Raw genomic sequence first — 20,790 nt, 5'->3', positions numbered from 1 at the left:
CCTGGTCTTAAAATCAAGAGTCATACACTGTTAGAAGGGGAAAAGGGATTTTACCTTAGTATTTATTTTAAGGATCCTTAGGTGTACACGTCCAGGCCATATGCATCGAGATGCACCCCACCGAGTGTATCTCTGTCTCCCCCCAACATTGGGTATAACATTATAGGTTTTACTAATTAGCATATCTATCAAAGATTCCCCAATGAGAGGCTTAAGTGAGCCCCCCTCCCCAAGGAGCCTTCCCCTGGATGGTTCTATCTTGGTTTACAGAATGTGTTCTGGAGAGGACCTTGGGGTCTGGGGCACACTGATCCCTAGCTACGAAGCTTCTAATATGTTTAGCCTCTTAGCTTGACAAACAAGTCCAAGAATGTAGGCAAAAACCACTAAGAATACAGAAGTTTTAAAAAAGTATAACAGGGGTATAAAAGAAAAGGCAAAAAATCTTCAAGGCATCACCAGAGCTCTGGGTCCCCCAGGACGCAACAACGAGGAGCAGCAGTTCTAGATGGGTAGCTTACATTTTGCTCCTGCCAAATTTTATGAATTGAGCAAATGGATGGCTGCTAAAAAGGCTTCCTCTAGCAATTGGTAAAGTATCCGAGTAAGGAGCACTTCAACACTGGAGACACAGGCTGCCCAACAGATTCATGCAAAGAGTAGTTTTAATTTTGCTATGAGATCAAATTAATATTCCATTTTAAATCAGGAAATTATGTACTTTAAAAATCCTGTGTGATTTTTCAAATGTGTCTATTAATGTTGCCAATCTAGTGCCTTGGAAATATTATGTCAGTTCATCCTAGAGGCCAAAACCCAAACTGCCTGTATAGTCTGTTAGCAAGGCAAAACATCTCTTTTTTCCAATGAACATGTATGGGTGCATTGGGATTCACACAAGCATATTTGGCAGCTTTTTCAAGTAATTCTTGGCCTGCGGAGCATCCACTAAACATGGGGAGCCTTTTCTGTTCAGGAATATGATATGAATAAGAATGTGCTACTGGAGGATGAGCTATGGCACTTCTATCATAATTTAATTTGTCAAATATAGTTTACAGTATTTTATAATAATAATCAATAGCACAACATGTCTAAAAACTGCAAGGGCTAGGGTTGGAGGATGTCAACCATCATGTCTTTAATAATATATAATTCCTTAAATGTGCAACTAAATCACTGAAATATATGAGCTTAATTTGGAACCTCTTACACTTTGAAAATTCATATCTCTTTTTTAATATTCTGGCTAAAGAATCTGCAGACTTGACCAGATTTTTCTAGTTTCCTTGTCTCTTAAATGCACTAAATGGGATGGATTCCCCAAGACCAATGTGAAAAACATATAAACCCCAGGAATATGTCCTTTGTGTCTCTCTCCCCTGCCTGTTTACACCTCACCATACCCTGATGACTTAAGACATTCCTGCAGGAGACCTAAATGCAGCTATTTCTCAGAGTTCCTGCAACACACAGATTTATTGCCGACTGTCAGAGTTAGAAACAAATGCATTTGGGAAAGCATTTCCTGAAACTGTTAACAGACTTGACAGAACAAGAGTGGGGGAGAGGGTGGGTAGTAAGAAGCCTCTATAACATAACCCATTATTCCTTCTTTAGTAAACAAATTGTAGTCTTGATCATAGTCTTGATTCACAAAGAATGCCTTTACTTCTCCAAAGATTACTTTCTAGCCACTGCAGAATACTGAATATCCTGTAACTACTCAATATCCTTGGAAAAGCTCTAAGTTTGCTGCTACATTTACCAGGTTCTTGTGCTTAGATACTTAAATTAGGTCTCTTGGCCTTGTCCTGTATTTAAAAGAAGCCACGCTACCACATGTGATGCCTTCAGGACAGTAAGATAATCAGGTCTGGGCATGCAGGAAGGGAAGACCAGGAGAGGCTGCCCCGCTCAGCCGCAGGTGACACAGCACCTCTCACCCGCAGGGCTCGTCGTAGGCAGGATGCAGAGTAAGAAGTACACGGTGACAGCCCGGGAGAAGACAGCTACTTTTCCTTACATCTGCTGTCTGGGAACATAGAATGTTACTTTCAATCTGATTTTGATGTCTTTTTCTGCCCCACTCAAGGGCATGCTGCTTGTTAGGCAGCTCCTCGGCAGAGGGACAAGCAGTACACGCAGAGACTCTCCAAACTTTGTCACAGACATTCACGAAACAGCTTGTTCTTCCTGTGAGTCCACAGGAGCTCATGTTAGATAAGAAACTACTGCAAGACTAGGAGCTTTAAAGAAGTTGCAAGCAAATATTTTCTAAGCAGTATGACTATCTGTTCCTGTTTCATCTGAGTCTGAAAAATCCACAATGATAAATAGGAAAATTAAAATATGAAGAGAAAGCTATTAGTGGAGACACTGGGCTTGAGCCTGCCAAGCAAGCCCAAAGCACCAGCAAACAGTGTTGGTGGAGCAAGGGCACTAAATGGAATGACATTTGAAAATGTTCGAATTTACAGATGTGTGCACCCCGTGTATGTGGGGAAGGAAGGGAAGTCACAGGCAGACAAAGAGGTGCCAGAGAGGGGCAAAGAGCACGATACATTCTGCACTGTAGGCAATCAATGGAATAATGTACGTGTGAATTAATTCATTAATGGTTCCTGGAGTGAATCTTAGAGATCATGAAACACCAACTGACAAGGGTCTACAAAAAAAATTCTGTTTAGTAAATGCAAAAAGAAAAATCACAAACAAACCCAAGTTGGTTTCAACATTTATTTATAATTCAGTGTACAATTCATAAATCAAGAAACAAAAGCCAGGGTATATTTTTAATCAAAGCTTTTGCTGCTCACAATATATGCTATAAGAAATTGAACTGATAGATCATTTATTATTGTTATGAAACTAAAGGCTTTATATTCTTAAGTGGAGTGAAGCAGACAGCAATATGTTCATATTAGAAAGTTCCTACTGTGAGTGAAAAATGGATTAAATCTGAGATATTGTTTAGTAAGACAGATGAATCTGTATTTATTTTCGGCTGTGAAACTACTAGAACTATACATAGCCGCTAAGTATGAAGAACCAGCACCGAGGGAAATCACCTTGCCAGTTTGCCCTGTGTGTCTGTGTTTGGCAAATGCAGCCTGCAGGGTGTGTAGTCCATTTGCACGCAATCAGATCTCTGACCTGAAACGTGTACATTCTGGAACATTAATTGGCACGATTAAAAAGTTATTTAGAGGATGAGCTTGGAGCAAAAAATGTTGTCGCTTCTCAGAATCCTGAAACGCAGGATTCTGTACTTCCTAATAAGCCATTTGAACTGCTACTGTTTGCAGAGAGATGTTGTAAGTGTTCACTGAGGGGGCAAAGTAATGATCAAACCACCCATGCAACACACAAATCTGAAGAGTCCAGCATGTGTCAGTGCAAAGCAAATTTATTCTATAAAGTGACTAGTGTGAAAAAGAATTAGAAAGGATTATAAAAATAAACTACCATATGTTGTAGTAGTTGAAAGTGATTAATCCAGTTCTTAAATCCTATTTTAAACTCCTTTTCATTTCTGTCTATAGAAAAATAGAAGCCACATCACTTTGTTTGAATGCTATGTAGTTAATTACATCTTCTAAGAAACTCTTTTAAAACTAAATGTAATGTTTAATTACAAAATGCTCTCCCTGAAAACAGCTAGCTTGTACATTGATTTGTAGTTCATTAAAAATGCTTTCTTAATTATATTTCCAGCCAGAAAATGCACAGAGATTAAAGAGTCTTTAGAGAAGTTTTGAAATCACAGCATGAACTGTAACAAGAAAGTTACACTTCAAATAGTGGACCACTGACAGCCACGACCACCTTTCTGTAATTTCAAAACTTAATTGTTGCAAAAATAGTAATTGGAAAGCAGTGCTCATTGTAAAAGCTACCAGTATTACATTTTTTTATAGGAGTAGATTTGCAAGGACTAATTAGAAAGCAAATCAATTGCATCAAACAAGTGTAAAGTTGGCATCAGCTGTCGGGCCGGGCACCTCAGTGTGCGGGGTTCACGGCTAAGGGCAGCCCGCGCTTGGGCTCGTAGGGGGTTGTCCTGGAAACCATGCGGATGCAGTCGATAACAGGGCACACGCTGAGACACAGGGTGCAGCCTGTACAGCTGTCAGTAACCGTGGGCAGGTGGGTTTCGGGATCAAACTGGATAGCCTGCGAGCGGGAATAAACATTATCGATGTCACGCACAGAAAAGGTCAGAATTGCTCCCATTCTAGTGCCTGCATTTCCTGCGCTACAGCACTTGGAGACATCTTGGTGTGATTCTGCGCTGCAGCTATAGCAACTGTTCCACTGGCCGGGAACAAAAGAGCCCCCTCTCCAGACACTGTGAAATTAGAGAGGTGGGCCAAATTACACCTCGGCAAACGCTCATGGGTCACAAGGGCTGGTTACGAAAGGAGGAGTTTGCTCCATGACACTTAAACTCCCAGAGGGTATTTCTCCTTCATGTGAAGGAAATATTTCCTAAGATATCAATGTGCTGGGCTTATTGGTTTAGAGGAGACACCAGATCACACCTGATCAGCTTCAGCACAATGCCCGTCACAAGGCATTCTTTTGACTTCTACTTTCAGCACAGCATAAACAATCTAATTTAATAAACAGTAGAGAAAAACAGAGCTCATTGTGCCTCGTGTGATTACTTTCCTTTGCAAATCTTTGAAAGGAATATCAGAGTTTGGGGCAGGCAGAGCTTGCTTTAGTTCTCACGTTCCATGCAGTGAATCCTCATTACCAATTAGGGTGATAAGTGTATTTGAATGTGAAATAACAATTGCAGTCTCAATGATATAAGCTCCTGGTTATAATGGAAAAGGCAATTAAAAGCAAAACCAAAAGCATCACACAACTGCAAAAGTGTCAATATCTAAGAAGCAAGACTAGAAAAGTAAAAAATTTTAAAAAATGCCAAAACCACTGAGTATCTACTTTGAAGAGTTTAGGAGGGAAAATCAGGCCTGAAAGTTGAACTCTGGCAAACAAGCAGTGCCTTAGCAAATCTCCCTGACCACTCTCAGCATATGGGGGGGGGGGGGCAGGGAGGTGATGGGAAGTATTGGTGCTGCTGCAGGCTGGCTCCAAAGGCAGATTGGAGGCATTTGGGGTTTCGGTACTAGGAAGGCACAGAAGTTGTTGTAGCAACCAGCAAGGGCAGGAAGTCTGAAGTAACTGCCCTGGATCTCTGAGTTTTACTTTAGCTCGAGCATAAAGAGAGCTCTGGCTCGTGAGTATCTAAGGAGGACTCCTTTGTTTCTCCCTAACAACAATGCACATCTTGAAAGGGAGTTCAAAGAGGGAGAGGAAGTCAGGACTACAGTGCTGACTTTAAATTAAGGAAAGCTTTTCTGTTGGACTCATACAAGGTGACAGCTGCGTAGGGCAGCGTGGATATTTCTGAAACAAAGGGAAGTATAAAGCAGATGCTGTTTTGAAGGTGAGGGGGGTTGTTGTTGATTTATTTGCAATTAAGAATTCCTTTGCAATTCTGCTCAATTAATTTCTTTGTGTTTTCCTTAATTAAATAAGGAAAAAGCATCTTTCTTTTGTGCTTAGAAAACCTTCTGGGGGTTTAAACTTTGGTTCTTTTGATGCTGATTTTTTTTCCAGTTACAGAAAATAAAATTTATTAAATCTAAACCCAATCTTTTGCTCTCTAAGGGTTATATGAAAAATATAATATTCCTGAGAAATCTGATGGAAGGGGAAGAGGTGAAGATTGCAATGTCAAGAAGAAATTTAGAAAGTTAAAAGGCTACTGTAGTAATCTATTTTGGTATAAATACAGCATTAATTTTCTTGTATCAGTGGAAAAAACCTTTGCTCTGACATACTTGTTTCAATTACAGTTGATTTTCAATGGAAGACTTCTTTCTATGACTTTATGTAGTTCAAGTCATCAGACCTATTATTGATTAGACTGAATTAAAGAGGAACAAAAACTGATGGTGTCCAGAGGAGACCTGGTGCTCAGTTAAAGTATTTGTTTTTGACAAGCTCTTCTCAGACTAAGATGTATGGAAAAATTCATGTAGAAATTATTGCTTGCTGCATACTGGATTCCATGAAAGTTATACTAGACCATATTTTGGTTTTCTAAAAAAAGATGAGCCCTCTTGTACTGCTTTTTTTACTGCAGACCAGTCCATCATCTCCAGTGGACATGGCATGAAATGGCACCTAGACATGCTGATATATTTCATACAACTTGCTACCATATTGAGCAATCAGAAAAATACTTTGCTGCAAACAGGAGCCTCAGCTCAAAATTGAGCCATTTTCTGGTCACAATGATTTCTGCAAACTTCAACCTGCTGCTCTAAACCCTGGCAGTTATCCTGGAGAAAGGATTTGTAACTCAATCAAGATCAAAACAAAGCCCCATCTGCCTGAAACCTGAATTAGTTTGGTTACTCTGAGGGAACAAGAACTGGGTTTCTTAAAAAGCATTTGGCAATAAGACCAGCCCTTGTATCCCTGCATCCCCTTGGTGGGAAGGGACGTGTTCTTCCCTTTCTCCCTCATGTACTTGAAAAGCATCAAGAACTATATTTACTGCCATTCAACTTGGGGCTCCTTCATTTTCTTCCTCTTAAAAAGAACCCCACTTGCAGTCAGGGCCCTGTGACAGTGATGTGGTCTGTGCAGCCCCTCTGGACCAGCCGTGGTCCTGCACAGCTTGTGAGCCAGAGCCTGAGAGCATGATGGGCTTTGAATTCAACATTTTAGGCATCTGCTTTTGCCACCTGCTCATTAACAGAAGGTGAATTCTTTCTTCCCAGCAGCAGAAAGATAACTCATTGTGCCTTCCTGCTAATTACAGCTGTGCTCTTACCTGGTAGCCAGAATCATTACAGGTCATGTAGCATTTGCCACAGTTGATACACATTTCCTCGTCAATCAGAGCCACAACTTGCTCTGTGTTGCACAGATCACCATATGTTCCAATATACTGCAGTGCTTTTCCAATTACATCCTAGGGGGAAAAAAAAGTTATCGACTCATTTATGAGCTACCTAGGCAGTCTCCATAGCTGCACTGGAGCGCTCTCTGGTACTTTAACATGGGAGATTTGGCCATGCATTTTGATGATGTTTAGGATTTTTCTTTTAAATTTCCAAGAGGCTGACCTTCATATCCCCTGTAAAACACAAAAGAATCTTCCACACAGGCACATTTTGAATGTAGGGGGTACTAGAAGTATACATTGTGTACAAACACATTCTGCAAATAGGTTACACATTTAGTACTCGATTTTGCATGTGCTGTTGTTTTGCCATGATTGGGTGAAACTTCAAGGAACAAAATGGAATGTAAAACAGGAGTGACAATCAGATCATCTTTGGTCATTTCTCACTAGCACAGATTTAAGAACTCACAGCAAGGAAAGAAAAAACGGAAAGAGAACAATAACAGCTCTTCTCTGTTTAGCAAGATGCACAAATGACATGATCATCAGTTTACTGCAAATACTGTACAGAAGTAGGCTCTGGGTCTAATCCTACAAGATCTGTTAACTTCACAGGGAGGAACTTGTGGCATCAACCTTACACACATCAGTGCTGCAAAAGGTGTATGGCAGCACAGGACATGGGTACATACCACAAAAAGGAAAGCTCTGCTACATAAATTAAATGCAGAAATGAGCCCAACCTTGTGTTCCTAGTCTGCTAAGAACTTGCAAACTCAGCACTACTTTCTGAAAGAATGAGGTCTACCTGGTCTTCAGCACTTGTAAAATAGTATCCTTATGCAGAGACAAATTTCTACATTCACTGGATGCACCAGTAGGACCTATGAAGTTGCTCCTAGTGACTGTTGAGATAGAAAATTCAACCAAATCCTATGCCCAGGAAGAAAGACTGGCAAATTGTAATGTTTCTTTGTTCCAAAACCACTCAAATGTTTTCTCTCTGCCAAACCCCATAGTTGCTGCCATGTGAAATACCTTGGTTGCATTCATTCAATGCTAAAATCTTTCCAGTTCTTCTCAGCAACATGCAGAGAACATTAATGCTCTTTCAGCATAAAACAGCTATGGCACATTGCTAAAGGCAGCATGAGGAGCGTGGACAGATGACTGTGAGCGAGTTATCACAGCTTAATGAGTTAACACTCATCACTTGAGCTGTGCAAGCTGATTTTGTGCATGGTCCAAATTCAGTGCAAATTTGAAGTAAAATCTGTTTGCTTAAACTACTGTAAAAGGTCAATTAACTACTATGAAAGTGTTTCAGCTTATACTTTTTACTAGAATGAGACTTGAACACGGAGCCCTTTACTGTGACTCCACTGATGAACCACAGTAACTAAATAAAATGTGATCTCCTAGGAACTGCTTACACCCCCATCTTTTCACTTCCAGTTCTTACTCAGAAACATTCATGTATTTACTGGATTTACAGCAGTTTTCAGGTGTCTGCAGTCTTCTGTGTCAGTTGAAATACTGCAGTGGTAGAATTCCGCTCCAGCTTGTTTCAGCTCTCATGTAGGCTTCTCTCTTGACAAGCCTTGTCTTTTGAACCTGCTGCAGGTTTCAAAATACGTCTGTGTGTGATCTACTGCCCCCAGCAATGCTAGGTATCCTTAAACCTGTCTTGTGTGTATACAGCCCCCAAACGTTCCACTGCCAAAAATGCATGTTACCTGCAATTGATGAGCTGTGTGCTCAAGAATTTAAAGAAATGATGTAAAACCTGCACAACATACAATTAAGTAGCTTTCCACTGCCTGCCTGTGTTGCAAAAGTATCAACAAGGGGAGATTCCTGATAGTGAAGAGCTTTTCAGTCTAAAAAAAGCACATGTTTCAAAAGCATAGGTAATTTTCTCAGGGAGGTTCTGGATTCACATTTGTATTCTTTAAATACTGTTTGGATGTTCACAAAACCCAGAGCTCAAGTGGGTTGCAGAGATGGGCTACTCACATAACCATGGAATGGAGTGCCTTGCTTGTGAGAGAAGACAAAAAGGATCTTACAAGATGTTTAGCCTAGGAAGATGATGGCAGAGCAGGAATATAATGTCTATATATATGTATATATATACACACACACACATCAGGGAGGAAAAAAAACTATTTAAGTTAAATGACAATGTTGGCACAAGAACACAATTATAAGCAAGCCATGAATAAATTCATGGCTGGAAATTATAGAAGGTTTTTTAAATGGGAAAGGAGTGAGGTGGTTAACACCCTTCTAGGGAAACAGCTGGAGGAGAGGGGGGACAGTCTGAGGTTTAGGGTAGCATTTAGATGGCTCAGGAAATGGTTGCTTGAAACAACGTGATCAAAATTGATTTTTCCAGCTACAAACTTACAAAGGGAATAATGAAAACAATGCATAAGGCATGGTGATTTCTGCATTTTTAACCAAGTCTCACTTTTCACAAAATCACAAAAATACACTTTTGGGGACTCAGAATCCCAAACAGGGAGCATGATGGCACTTTAGAGGCCTGAAAGTGATTTCAAAAGACTGTATCAATGATTTACTGCTCATTTACACTCATTGGTGTTGTGTCTTTTAATCACTTATTTCTCTCAAGCAAAAACTGTATCTTTATTCATTTGCAAAGTTTCAAGATATTATTGGCTAAAAAAGCAATGGTACTTAAAAGATGTTCTGCAGGTGCACTCTTTTACAGCTTCTTGTTTTCATCAAATCATAAATGCTTGGAACAAAATAAACAGTGCAGCAAGAAATAATCAGTTTCCCTGTTTAAAGCAGTTTCACTCCAAAAAGCAACTGTCTAAAATGGCACTATGGGATTCCACACTTGGTATATCTCAATGGCCTCTGGATCAAATTTGCACTGTATACAGATTAATTGGGGTTTTTTTGTGTTTTTTTTTTTTTGCCAACTGCCAGACCTGCAAACAGAAGCCAGGTTCTGAAAGTCAAGCTGTGTTCTTTCTGGCTTATGCATTACCAGCAGCAATTAAAAAAAAAAACAAAACCAAACCAAAACTGGAAGTTAAATTTGGTCCTAAGCTGCACCTTTGCAACAGCAGGGACCCAGAGTACTCTTTTTGATTACTGTTGTGCTGTCCTACTCTTCTCAACAAAACCGTACTGAAAAAACTGAGAAAGGAATGTAGTCCTGCAACTGGAACTGTCAGGGAATTCAGTTGCTATGGAGAGAATCAGAGCAGAATCCATTAGTTTTATGTTACTAATGAATACAGAAAAAAAATTCTTTTTGTCACTAAGCTAAGCAGATCTGGGTTTGAGTATACACAAGGAGAAGATCTGTTCAGCAGGATATTATTTTTGCAATTCTGTAATAGCTGCATTTTAATGTTAATGTATCAAACATTTTATGGTGATTAGATTTTCATTAGTCATCATATTAGTAAACCTATATTTGCAAATACAATTAATGGTTCAGCTCTGGTCCTTGTAGACCTGCTGTGTCCCTCTTCATGCAGATGCTTTTGTAAAAGACCACACGGTGTTCTAGAGATGATGAACATCACAGGCCTCTCATTAGAAAGCCATACACAGTGCAGGTACTGCATGTCATAAAGCAAGTTCAAAGGGAACACACATGAGGGAGGTACCTGCCTTCCACCTGATCTTTTTTTGGCAATAAAGGTGGGGTACGGTCAGAGAGCGAGAGATGAAAAGAAGAAATGTTAGAAAGAAAACTATGGATTAAAGTCACCAGAAGCTGAGGGTACATGACCAAGGTAAATTTACAGTAAAGTAGCTAACAAAAATACATTAACTTTTCTTGAAAGATTACAGATGTTTTGCCAATACTCAAGAAAGGCTACTAAAGGTACACTTTATTTGGGGACCTCTAAGCCTTATTTTCAGTGTAACAGTAGCAGTACTAGCTAAAGTGGAACTCATAAAATAATTCAAACCATAGAATCATACAATATCCTGAGTTGGAAGGGACCCACATCACTGAGTCCAGTTACTAATGTTTTCTGTAATGGAAATTATGCTTCGTGTATCAATCACAATTCTTTATGAAGACCATGAAGTAATAAATCCAAAAAACAAACAAACAAAAAAAAAAAACCAAACCAAACCAAACCCCCAAAAACCCCCCAAACCCCAGTAATTTTATTGTTTGACAAGGCCTCTCACTGTGGCCTGTGACACAACAGAGCTCTGAAATTCACTAGCCATGAAGTGGCTAAACAGAGCAAAAAATAAAGGGTTGGAATAAAATGATCAATGTTCAGAAAAATATTAGCAGAACAAAGTGTCTCAATTTTCTGGTTTAGTTATGATGCTGTTTAATATGTGTTTCAGGAAAAGATTTGAACCAGAAGTCTTTGGTTGATACAAGTTTTCATTTAAACCAAATTAAAGAAAATCCAAGGAACTTATAGGTATTTTATAAAATTTGATGAACAGGTACTATCACAGTGAAAAAATGCAGTTTGACAAGCAGCTGATCAAAGTAAGTAACTTTTGCTGATCTTGCCAACAGATGCATTCTAGATTAAAGAAAGCTGCAAGAGAAAACAGGGTAGGAGACCACACTGACAGCTCATGGAACTGTCCTGATCAGAGGCAAACAAACTAGCAAGGTGTTAAGATAGAAAACAGCCCCATAACTACTGTAGTGCTGCTGTTCTAATTAACCAGCCATGATGTGGAATACACAGTCATTGCAGTCTTACCAACAGAAGCACAGTGCCCTGGAGCACTGGGCAATGATTAATGGGATGAAATTTAACAAGCCCAAATGCCAGATTCTGTACTTAGGCTAGAGTAACACCAGGCAGAAATATAACCAGGAGAGGAGGGGCTGCAGGGTGCCCTGCAGGAAGTGATCTGGGGGTGCTGGTGGGCACAGCTGAGTGTGGGTCAGTGTTGTGCCCAGACAGCCCAGAGGGCAAAACCATGTCCTGGGGCGCAGCAAACATGGCACAAGTGGCCAAAAGAGGCAACCATCCCACTGTGTGAGGCACTGCTGCGGCCTCACCTGGCATGCTGCCTGCAGCTCTGGGCTCCACCACTTCAGAAGGATGTGAAGGTACTCAAATGCATCCAGAGCAGGGCAACAAAGCTGGGGAAAGGGCTGGAATGTCCTATGAGGAGCAGCAAAGGACTTTGAGTTTGTCTAGTTTGTAGTCTGTCCTCTACAGCTTCCGGGGAAAGAGGAATTTTGGATTTCTATGATTTCTCCCCATAACTGAAGACTAAAATTAACTTAACTTGTATATATAATGTGAATACCTCCTGAGGTACTGTGATGGGGAAGGGAAGGGAAGGGGAGGGGAGGGGCAAGGAGAGGAGAGGAGAGGAGAGGAGAGGAGAGGAGAGGAGAGGAGAGGAGAGGAGAGGAGAGGAGAGGAGAGGAGAGGAGAGGAGAGGAGAGGAGAGGAGAGGAGAGGAGAGGAGAGGAGAGGAGAGGAGAGGAGAGGAGAGGAGAGGAGAGGAGAGGAGAGGAGAGGAGAGGAGAGGAGAGGAGAGGAGAGGAGAGGAGAGGAGAGGAGAGGAGAGGAGAGGAGAGGAGAGGAGAGATGCATAGCTCCACCTGAAATATGGAACATCTCCACACTTATGATGAAGACTAGAATATGGCCTTTTCTAGGCAGGCAAGCACAAGGTAAAACCACTCATGTTAAACCACACAGAGACATGCCAGGAAGGATCCAAATGGTACAACAGCAAAATAGTTACGGCAAAATAGCGTTGTCCCTACTTCAATATTCCTCACCTCTCAAGAGGCTTTTAGAGATTTAGCACAGCACTGGACTAAATGTGGCTAAATGCCTCCTGCAGTGCTGGCTTTTAGACGGGTGCTTACACATCAGCAAAAAAAGACTTGCACATTATGTATGTGCAAAAGACCATGTAAATGTATCTGTACAAACAAGGGTGAAAAATAAACACAAGGAATTTAAGCTTGAGGATCTCTGTGGGTAATTTTCCAGCAGGTGGAACAGCATGTCATGCCCTAGCTAAGAGAGCTATGCCAGAATGTTTGAACTACCAAACAATCTCTACAGCAAGACTTCTGGAATCAAAAAAGGAAGGAATAAAATAAGCAGATAAATGGTGACTGAATATTGTGGTATAGGCCCTGAAGGACAAAGAACTAAATTATTAGGAAAAAAACAGAGAAACATATAAGGAAAGAAATTAAAGTAATAAGGAGGTAACCTGAGGTAGGCAAATACATCTGTGGGAGGTGTACAAAGCTGCAACTGAAAAGATCCAGGGCACATATCCACATACAGCACAATTTCTGGTATTACAGACAAGTGAGAAAAGAATAAACAACTCTGCTGAATATCAAACTATGCAGTTTCAATTAATATTGAAAAATAGAGAAAATAAAGAGAAAAGCCACGGGAAAAGAAATCAAAAAATAAATTAGATTTTGAATAATCACAGAGGGGTTTTAAATTGACAAATAAATGGTAATTTGACAGCATGTGGAATTTATATAAATGTTGGAATTTAGGTATCACCAACCCAACAGCCGATTAGACTGATGAGGAAATTTTGGAGAGGCATCAGGAAATTTATAGCAACCCTCCAAAAACACAGCCAGCCAATGCAGGGGTCATAGCTCTTTCAAGGGCACCTATCTCTCCTTTAGGTACTGGAATTGGCTCTAGAGTGCCCCCAGAGCCTTCTCTTTTCCAGGCTGAACAATTGTAAGTCTCTCAGTCTGTCTATATAGGAGAGGTGCTCCTGCTGTTTGATCATCTTGGTGGCTCTCTGAGGGCTTCCTTGCTGTGTCTGAATTTGTCCAGGAGCTACTGTTCATCCCTGCAGGCCTCCGGGAATTTTTCCCCGACTTCCTCTTTGTTGGGATGCATCATTCCTGAGCTTGGAAGAGGTGATTCTTGAATATTAACTACCAGCTTGCTTGGGCCTCTCTTCCCTCCAGGGCTTTCTTTCATGGTCCTCTATCATGCAGATTCCTGACAGGCCATATTCTCCCTCCTCTCTGTGACTGAAGTTGCTGTTTTTCCCCCCTTTTAAAATACATTATCCCAGCGGCGCTGCCATCGCTGCCGATGGGCTTGGCCTTGCCAGTGGTGGTTCTGTCCTGCAGCTGGCTGCCAGTGGCTCTGTCAGACCCTGGGGAGCTTTCAGCAGCTTCTCACAGAAGCCACCCCTGTAGCCCCACCTCTATCAAACCGTGCCAGGCAAACCCAACACACCACCTCTCACTGCTGGTTTTGTCACTATGGTTAAAACATTCCCTTCTGAAGAGATGGTCAGACTGAAAGACTGCCATCAGCCAGCTTTGGCAATGCCTGTCTTCTTGTAATTGCTTCAGTCACATTTAACTGAAGGTGTGGAGAAGATGCTAACCTGATTTCCCTGGCTGAGAAGCTCCTCAGACACCAGTCAGAAGTATTCAATATCTATGCAAACAGAAGTTTGTGTTTGGGGGAATTCATTTTCCTCTTCCCTGCAGTACGGTCTCTTTTCTTCTTTTTAATCTATCTCCTACTACTTGGATCTTTTTTTGCTTTTATGATTGGAGTTAGGCATGATAAATTACTGACCTCAATTTTTAAATTTTTTTTTTTCTAGTCTTCATGTCCATTTTTCCCTCTTGCTAAACTTTTCCCTTCATTCAGTATATTTGCTTTTGGATGGTATCAGTTTTTTGGTTTTCTGCTGTTTTCAGAAGCAAGCCATCTCATTGAAAATGCAGTTATTGGCTGTTGCTTCTTCTTTCTCTTTTTCCCTACATCAGTACTCTCCCTGCAAGGAGAACAGAACCATGAAACCTCTGAGGTCAAGCAGGCTTTGAAAATGCTCATCATAGTGAGGAAAAAAGAGTAGATTGCTGTTCTTTGGAACTTTTTGTACATATACAGAAAGGAGCCCCAGCACAAAAGGAGGCAAGGGATTTTCAAAAGCATGACATAAACCAAACTAAGCAGTCCAAAAACCTGAGAGGGTGCCAAACTAATTAACTCAAACAGGAAGACAATTCAAAATTTCTCCTTGTCTGGTTTTGCCATCCTACCAGTTAGCTTGGAATACTGGATGTGTTGGTAAACTGCAAAATTCTCTTGGGAATTATGTGGTTTTTGAACCAGAGCTCACATTGTATTTTATGCTTGGCCTTATTTCTTCAGGAATTCTTACATGTCTGATCATGCAGCTATCTGATATTCTCCCCTATATGAAGAAGACAGTCAACAAGGTCAACAAATATAATTTTCATATTGCTTTATAAATGGTCTACATGAGAATCCTGATATAAAAAAATTATTTTTCTTATTCAGATTGAAGTTTAAGTAAGCTCTAAAGTGAACACCTAGAATAATTAGCTCATGCCGTTTCATTTTATTGATATTTATTGACTACCTAAGGGAAGAGAAAAGCTTCAATGTATGGATTATGCAGTAGATAGGGGTCACAGGTTTTATTTTTACCTTGACATTTACTCATTGTAGACAGTGGATCAGCTACTTAGACAAACATTCTTCAGCTTTAAAAGTTCAATCTCTAAACCTATGACACAGCTTTTATATGTTCCAAACACCAGCCTTTGCCATCGATCCTACATGAGGGATGGAGGCATTTAGCACATTGCAAGTAATCAAAAGGTCTCATGCAAAACAGCTCATACTGTAGCATTCAAACTGAAAGAAATTCTAAACAGTCCTGCTTTGTTCTTCAAGGCATTACCCCTGCTTGATCTGCAGCTACTGTTCCACTGCCTGAACATCTTCATTCTGAAAAATGACATTAGGGAAATACCTATACATGTACATCACAGATCATTTCCCATCGATTTTGGTTAAAAGCTAGAAAGTCTGCATAAAGAGTTGCCTTTGATGCCCTCTAACGAGCTTAAAAGCAGTAATAACCAACTCAAACTGCTAGAAATGACTGTGCATGTCAACTGCCTATCATTTCTCATGCATGTATTTTTGTTACCTTGATTGCTGGAATGGGCTTCTTTGGAACAAAGTGCTTTTTCTCGGGAAGCACAGCAGCCATGTTCTGTGCCTTCAGTTTAATCTTGTTCTCAGCTATGATCTTTTTGCGTTGCTCCAGATAAGGTCCAAAACTGGGCAGTTTCTGAAACAAAAACCAGTAAACAGGATTATGCTTAGTAAGTGGGTGTAGTAAAAAGATGAGTCTGATCCCAAGGGTGAGACCTTAAGTCCATGCTGACTGCAACTTGCTTCTTATTCAGGAAGCTGAAATTGAAATCAGTAAGACTGCACTAGAATGAGAAGTGAATAAAAACCAAATATGAACACTGGGATCTGACTTGGAAATATATACTGAATATTAAAATACTAATATTTCACAGGAGAAAAGTAGCTGAATTGCAGGTCAGCATACAACAGTCTATTATTTCCCCATTGCATACTCGCTTATATATAAAAATGTATCATGTTAAATAATTCAAATGTGTAGCTTTATTTCTGTTTTATTTTATATTATGTGGAAAGGTATCATAAAATTATCAGTTTACTTAGAAGGGTTCCACCAGTATTTAAGATTATTTGTATCAATACCTGAATATATCAATACATACTCTTAAAGCTTACAAACATGTATGTGGCAGTGTGATAACAGAAGGCTGTTTTGACCTGTCAAAGTAAAGCTAACAAACACCAAATGAACTGAAACACATTATAATCTCCTAATTTACCTCTATGTCCCACTTGCAATCATTTCTGCAACATTTAGTCCTTGAACCCAATTAAGCAAACTCTAGAGGAAGATTTCACCGAATTGCAGAACTCGTATCTCACCCAAGAACATGAAAGGGCTGGATCAGATTTCCTAAAACACTCATCTTCCTGACAAAAAAATTCCTTTTGCTTACCTAGCAGAGGTATGGACAACTGTAGTGTGCCACAATCACAGATTTAGGTGAGCGAAAAATGGTAGAAAAATGGATTTTTGCTTGATGCAACAGACGATGCCCTTCCTCCCCTGAAACTAGTTCCTTATTCTGCAGAAGTATTTTATCCACCTGACTAAAGCCTGTTCAGAAGCTACAGCAGTACTGCAGAAACCAGCAGGTAGTAACAAGGGATACATAGCCGGAGCAGCTGCTGGCATTAATTCACGCTAATAATACAACCTCAAAGAGCATATCGAACAAGATACAGTACTGCTGTGCTTATCAATTTTTTAAGAGGGAATTTCAATGTGAATTTTAAACCCCAAATTATTTAAAAATTTACAAATTATTATTTTTTAAAATGAAGCAAATCCAGAAGAGGTTACCCTGCTCTTCTGCTAATCCTTAGGTGAAAAATTCCTCAATGATCTCCGTCAGTCACAATACCCAACATTGGGACCTCAGGCTTCTTGCTATGACAAACAAAAGCTTTCTTGGCTGCTGGGTTTTGGGCACTCTGAGCATACCGCCAGAGGGTGAGGTCCTTGAAACGCTCCCCTGCTTCTGAGACTTGGTTTGTGGTCTCAACACATTTTTAACAGCAAGTCAGCCTTAGCCTTGCCGTGTCCTGGAGCTCTCCAGAGGAGGTGCCTCCCGCAGGCTGGGACTGAACCTTGCTCTGGGTCACAGCCACAGTCTGGGCAAAAGCAAGGCAGGACTGGGGGTGTTGCAGATCCCATGTGTCCCAAATGCAGAGGCAGCCAGAGTTTACCCACTGGCAGAGGGCTCTTATTTTGTCTGTTCAATGGGAACTTGGCTCCTGCATGTCATGTTCAAGGGCTTCCTTACAGACATCAAACTTTCCTTTCTGTGCAGTTGCTGTACATGAAATGTTCTAGGACATCTTAAAACCAGGCTTTGAGAATTCCAGCAAACAGCAGTAAGGTGGTGGCCTTACACACAGACAAATAAGACAATAAAAGCATAATTATTTTAAACAGCAAAATGAATAGAAGGAAGAATTTGTCTAATTTCAATATAATCAATAGGTTCTAAAGCACACACATAAACTCAATTCTCTATACGACTTAGAAAACCTAAAACTTTTAGCAGAATTTTAAAAAATAAAAATTTTGATGAAAAGTGTTCTTGTATGTCTACTAGGCTGAATCAATTAGAAATATATTTTTGGCTAAGAATAAGTAGTGGCTGTGTCACTGAGGAACTATTTCCTCTCCATAATTTATGTGCTGATGCCAACAACTTTGGCTTGAGAGGGCAGGAGACCTGATGACAAAGCATTTTTGGATTCTTTCCTGTCTGGCCAGGAATTGAATTGCTGACTTTGAGAGTAGGTAGCAAAGCTAATTTTGCTGAGGTTTTAACTGAAGTAGTAGAGAGAGGAGACAGTTGTTCACGACTTGACTGATTGAAGATCATCTTTGGGAACACCAGCCAAATCTTTGCAGAATAAATCCTTTACTTTTCTGTTCTCTTGATATACACCAAATATCCTAATTTCTACAGACAGAAACACTAAGAATATTGAAATTAAATAGGTGATCTAAGGAAAAGTGTGGGAAAAGAATCCATTTTTGTGTATAGGCAAAAAGGGAATGACAAAGGTTAATTAATTTTCATGGTTGTGAGATGGAAGCATTCAGATTTTTGTATCTAACATAGCTGCTAGCTGGAATGTACAGCAGGCATTTTGAGAAGTGTGCAATGCCTTCATTTCCATAATTCAGATGTTTTGTAATGACATGAGTGCAGTTAAATTAAACCATATAATCCACATATTTTAAAAATGAATTATGATTAATCTAGAAAATGGCCATCCAACCTGCGTATTTGCTGTGCACTGCTGTTTTTCCATCAAGAACCTGGCTAAATGGAATTTAAGATAATTAAGGAAACATGTAGGTCTTGGTTCAGGCTTGGGCACATACACAATCAGCTTGCATTGACTTCGCAGAAGGCGACTGTGTGCCATACAAATGGCCTGGTTATTTTGTGTTTGGGGTCTAGTAGTTCACAAGCAGCCAAGCCAAATTTCATTAAACAACACTGAAAACCAGCAATCTTTTCTATAGCAATAAATAATACATGAAAATGTAGCCTCAGGAGCTTAGGAAGGACTTATTGATGGTTCCCCTTATGAGTAATGCACAGACATAGGGAATGCTGAGGAGACTGCTTATTGTTCGGAGCTGTGGTTTCAAACATTTTGCAGTCAAAGGCCACATGAAATGGCAAAAAATATTTTAATGAAGTGTGTTACTGGATCTAGCAAAAGTGGAAAAATGTTGAAATAGCTGCAGAAGAGATGGGTATTTAAGAGATTTTAAAATTAAAATACCCCTTTGTAGGGGATAACTTCCTAAGCACATGGGGGATATAACAACAAAATTCCCAATGAAAGCATAAGCTCAGAGCTTGATGTGTTTAACTCTGTTTGCTTTTGAAATATTTATACAGTACTTTTATTTTTTTAATTTCCAGATATTCCAGTGTCACTAAACTCTCCATAAACTGATATCTTTGTCATATCAACATCTGCCTAGAAAAAACAATTAATATGACTATGTGGAGCATGGCAAGTGCTTAGAAGATTGCAACAAGCAGAGTAATTAGATAATTCTTGTCTACTTATATATCTGTATCAGTGATGTCTATAGCTGCATTATTTGTATCCATCTGTCTCTATATAGACATAATTCAGTGTGTTTCTACTGGAGGGATAACATCAAGAATGGAGTCTAAATAAATATATTAAGTGGAATTATTTCGTTGTTTATAATTGCATTATCACAAAACTGGAAGCTTGAAATATTTTGCTGGAATATTTTACACAAAGAAAACAAAAATCCAAATCCTTCCCCCACCTCCACAAGCTGCCTTTTAAGTGATGAACTGTATAAATCTTCAGCAACATTGTGATTTTTGTTTCAGTACTTTCTCCAGGGATTCATCATTGATGAATTTGTTCTTACCAAAAAACCTAAATCCTGCTCATTTAAAGATAACAGTATCTTCCACTAAGCCTGTCTCTATTCAGATATAAAAAAGCATTACCCTGCCAATAGAGAACTGACAACTTAATGAATCAACAATGAAACCTTAAGCCAGAGAGCTTTAAGGTGAGTAAGTCTATTTTGATTATAATTTATTCATGGATCAATCTAAAGGTAATTGAGCATATTATGAACTAAAAAAGGTGCTTGTTTCCTAATGGCTAAAAGTAGAGAGAATCCTCCACTTCAGATTGCTGCAATTTTTATGGGCACACCAGCAAGCAGCCTAAGCAGTGGAACAGGCTGGTGAACAGGGCAGTGCAATAGGCATCAGACAATCCAGGCTTTATTTCTAACTTGGAAACTGATCTGATCCTTACTCTGGGAAAATCCATGTATGTCTCCATGATGTAGTCATGGGTTGCTTATTTGGGACCTGTCTGCTACTAAGGGGCTGGATGCCATCTACTGTTAGAAGACACAGATTTCAGCTGGCACAGTCTTTTGGGTTTGCATAGCAAGGTTTTGGTTGTGGGGTGGCTGTAGGGGTTCTGGGAGAAGCTTCTCCTGTGTCTGACTGAGCCAAGGGCAGCTGGCTCCAAGAAGGACCTGCCACTGGCCAGTGGTGGTAGTGCCTCTGGGATAACATGAATACATCAGTAAGAAAAGGAATATGAGGGAAAATGTGGGCCCGCTACTGAATGGAAAAAGAAACCTTGCAAGGGGCTGCAGAGGAGGCTGGGATACTGAACACCTTCTCAGTCTTCACCTCCAAATCCAGCCCTCAGGAATCCTTGACCCAGGAAACCAGGGAGAAAGTCTGGAGAAAGAAAGACTTTTCCTTAGTAAAGGAGGTTTGGGTTAGAGACCATTTAGTCAAATTTGACATCCACAAGTCCATGCACCCACAAGTACTGAGGAACTGCCAGAGATCACTGCCA

General features: G+C 40.1%; 1 protein-coding gene across 1 annotated transcript in view; it reads right to left on the bottom strand.

Annotated features, from left to right (window-relative positions):
• Positions 1 to 2,725: 2,725 nt before the first annotated feature.
• The window catches only part of DPYD (dihydropyrimidine dehydrogenase), a 348,807-nt gene continuing 330,742 nt past the window's right edge, over positions 2,726 to 20,790 (bottom strand). The window contains exons 21-23 of the mRNA XM_082286925.1: positions 15,911 to 16,054; positions 6,860 to 7,000; positions 2,726 to 4,176 (exon numbers count right to left, since the gene is read on the bottom strand). Of these exons, the coding sequence (XP_082143051.1) occupies positions 4,006 to 4,176; positions 6,860 to 7,000; positions 15,911 to 16,054 (456 nt within the window). The 3' untranslated portion in view covers positions 2,726 to 4,005. The remainder of the gene's footprint in view (positions 4,177 to 6,859; positions 7,001 to 15,910; positions 16,055 to 20,790) is intronic.

This window comes from Coloeus monedula (genome assembly GCF_965178545.1).
Source record: "Coloeus monedula genome assembly, chromosome: 9".
NCBI lineage: Eukaryota > Metazoa > Chordata > Aves > Passeriformes > Corvidae > Coloeus > Coloeus monedula.
This window is presented reverse-complemented; position numbering and strand designations above follow the sequence as displayed.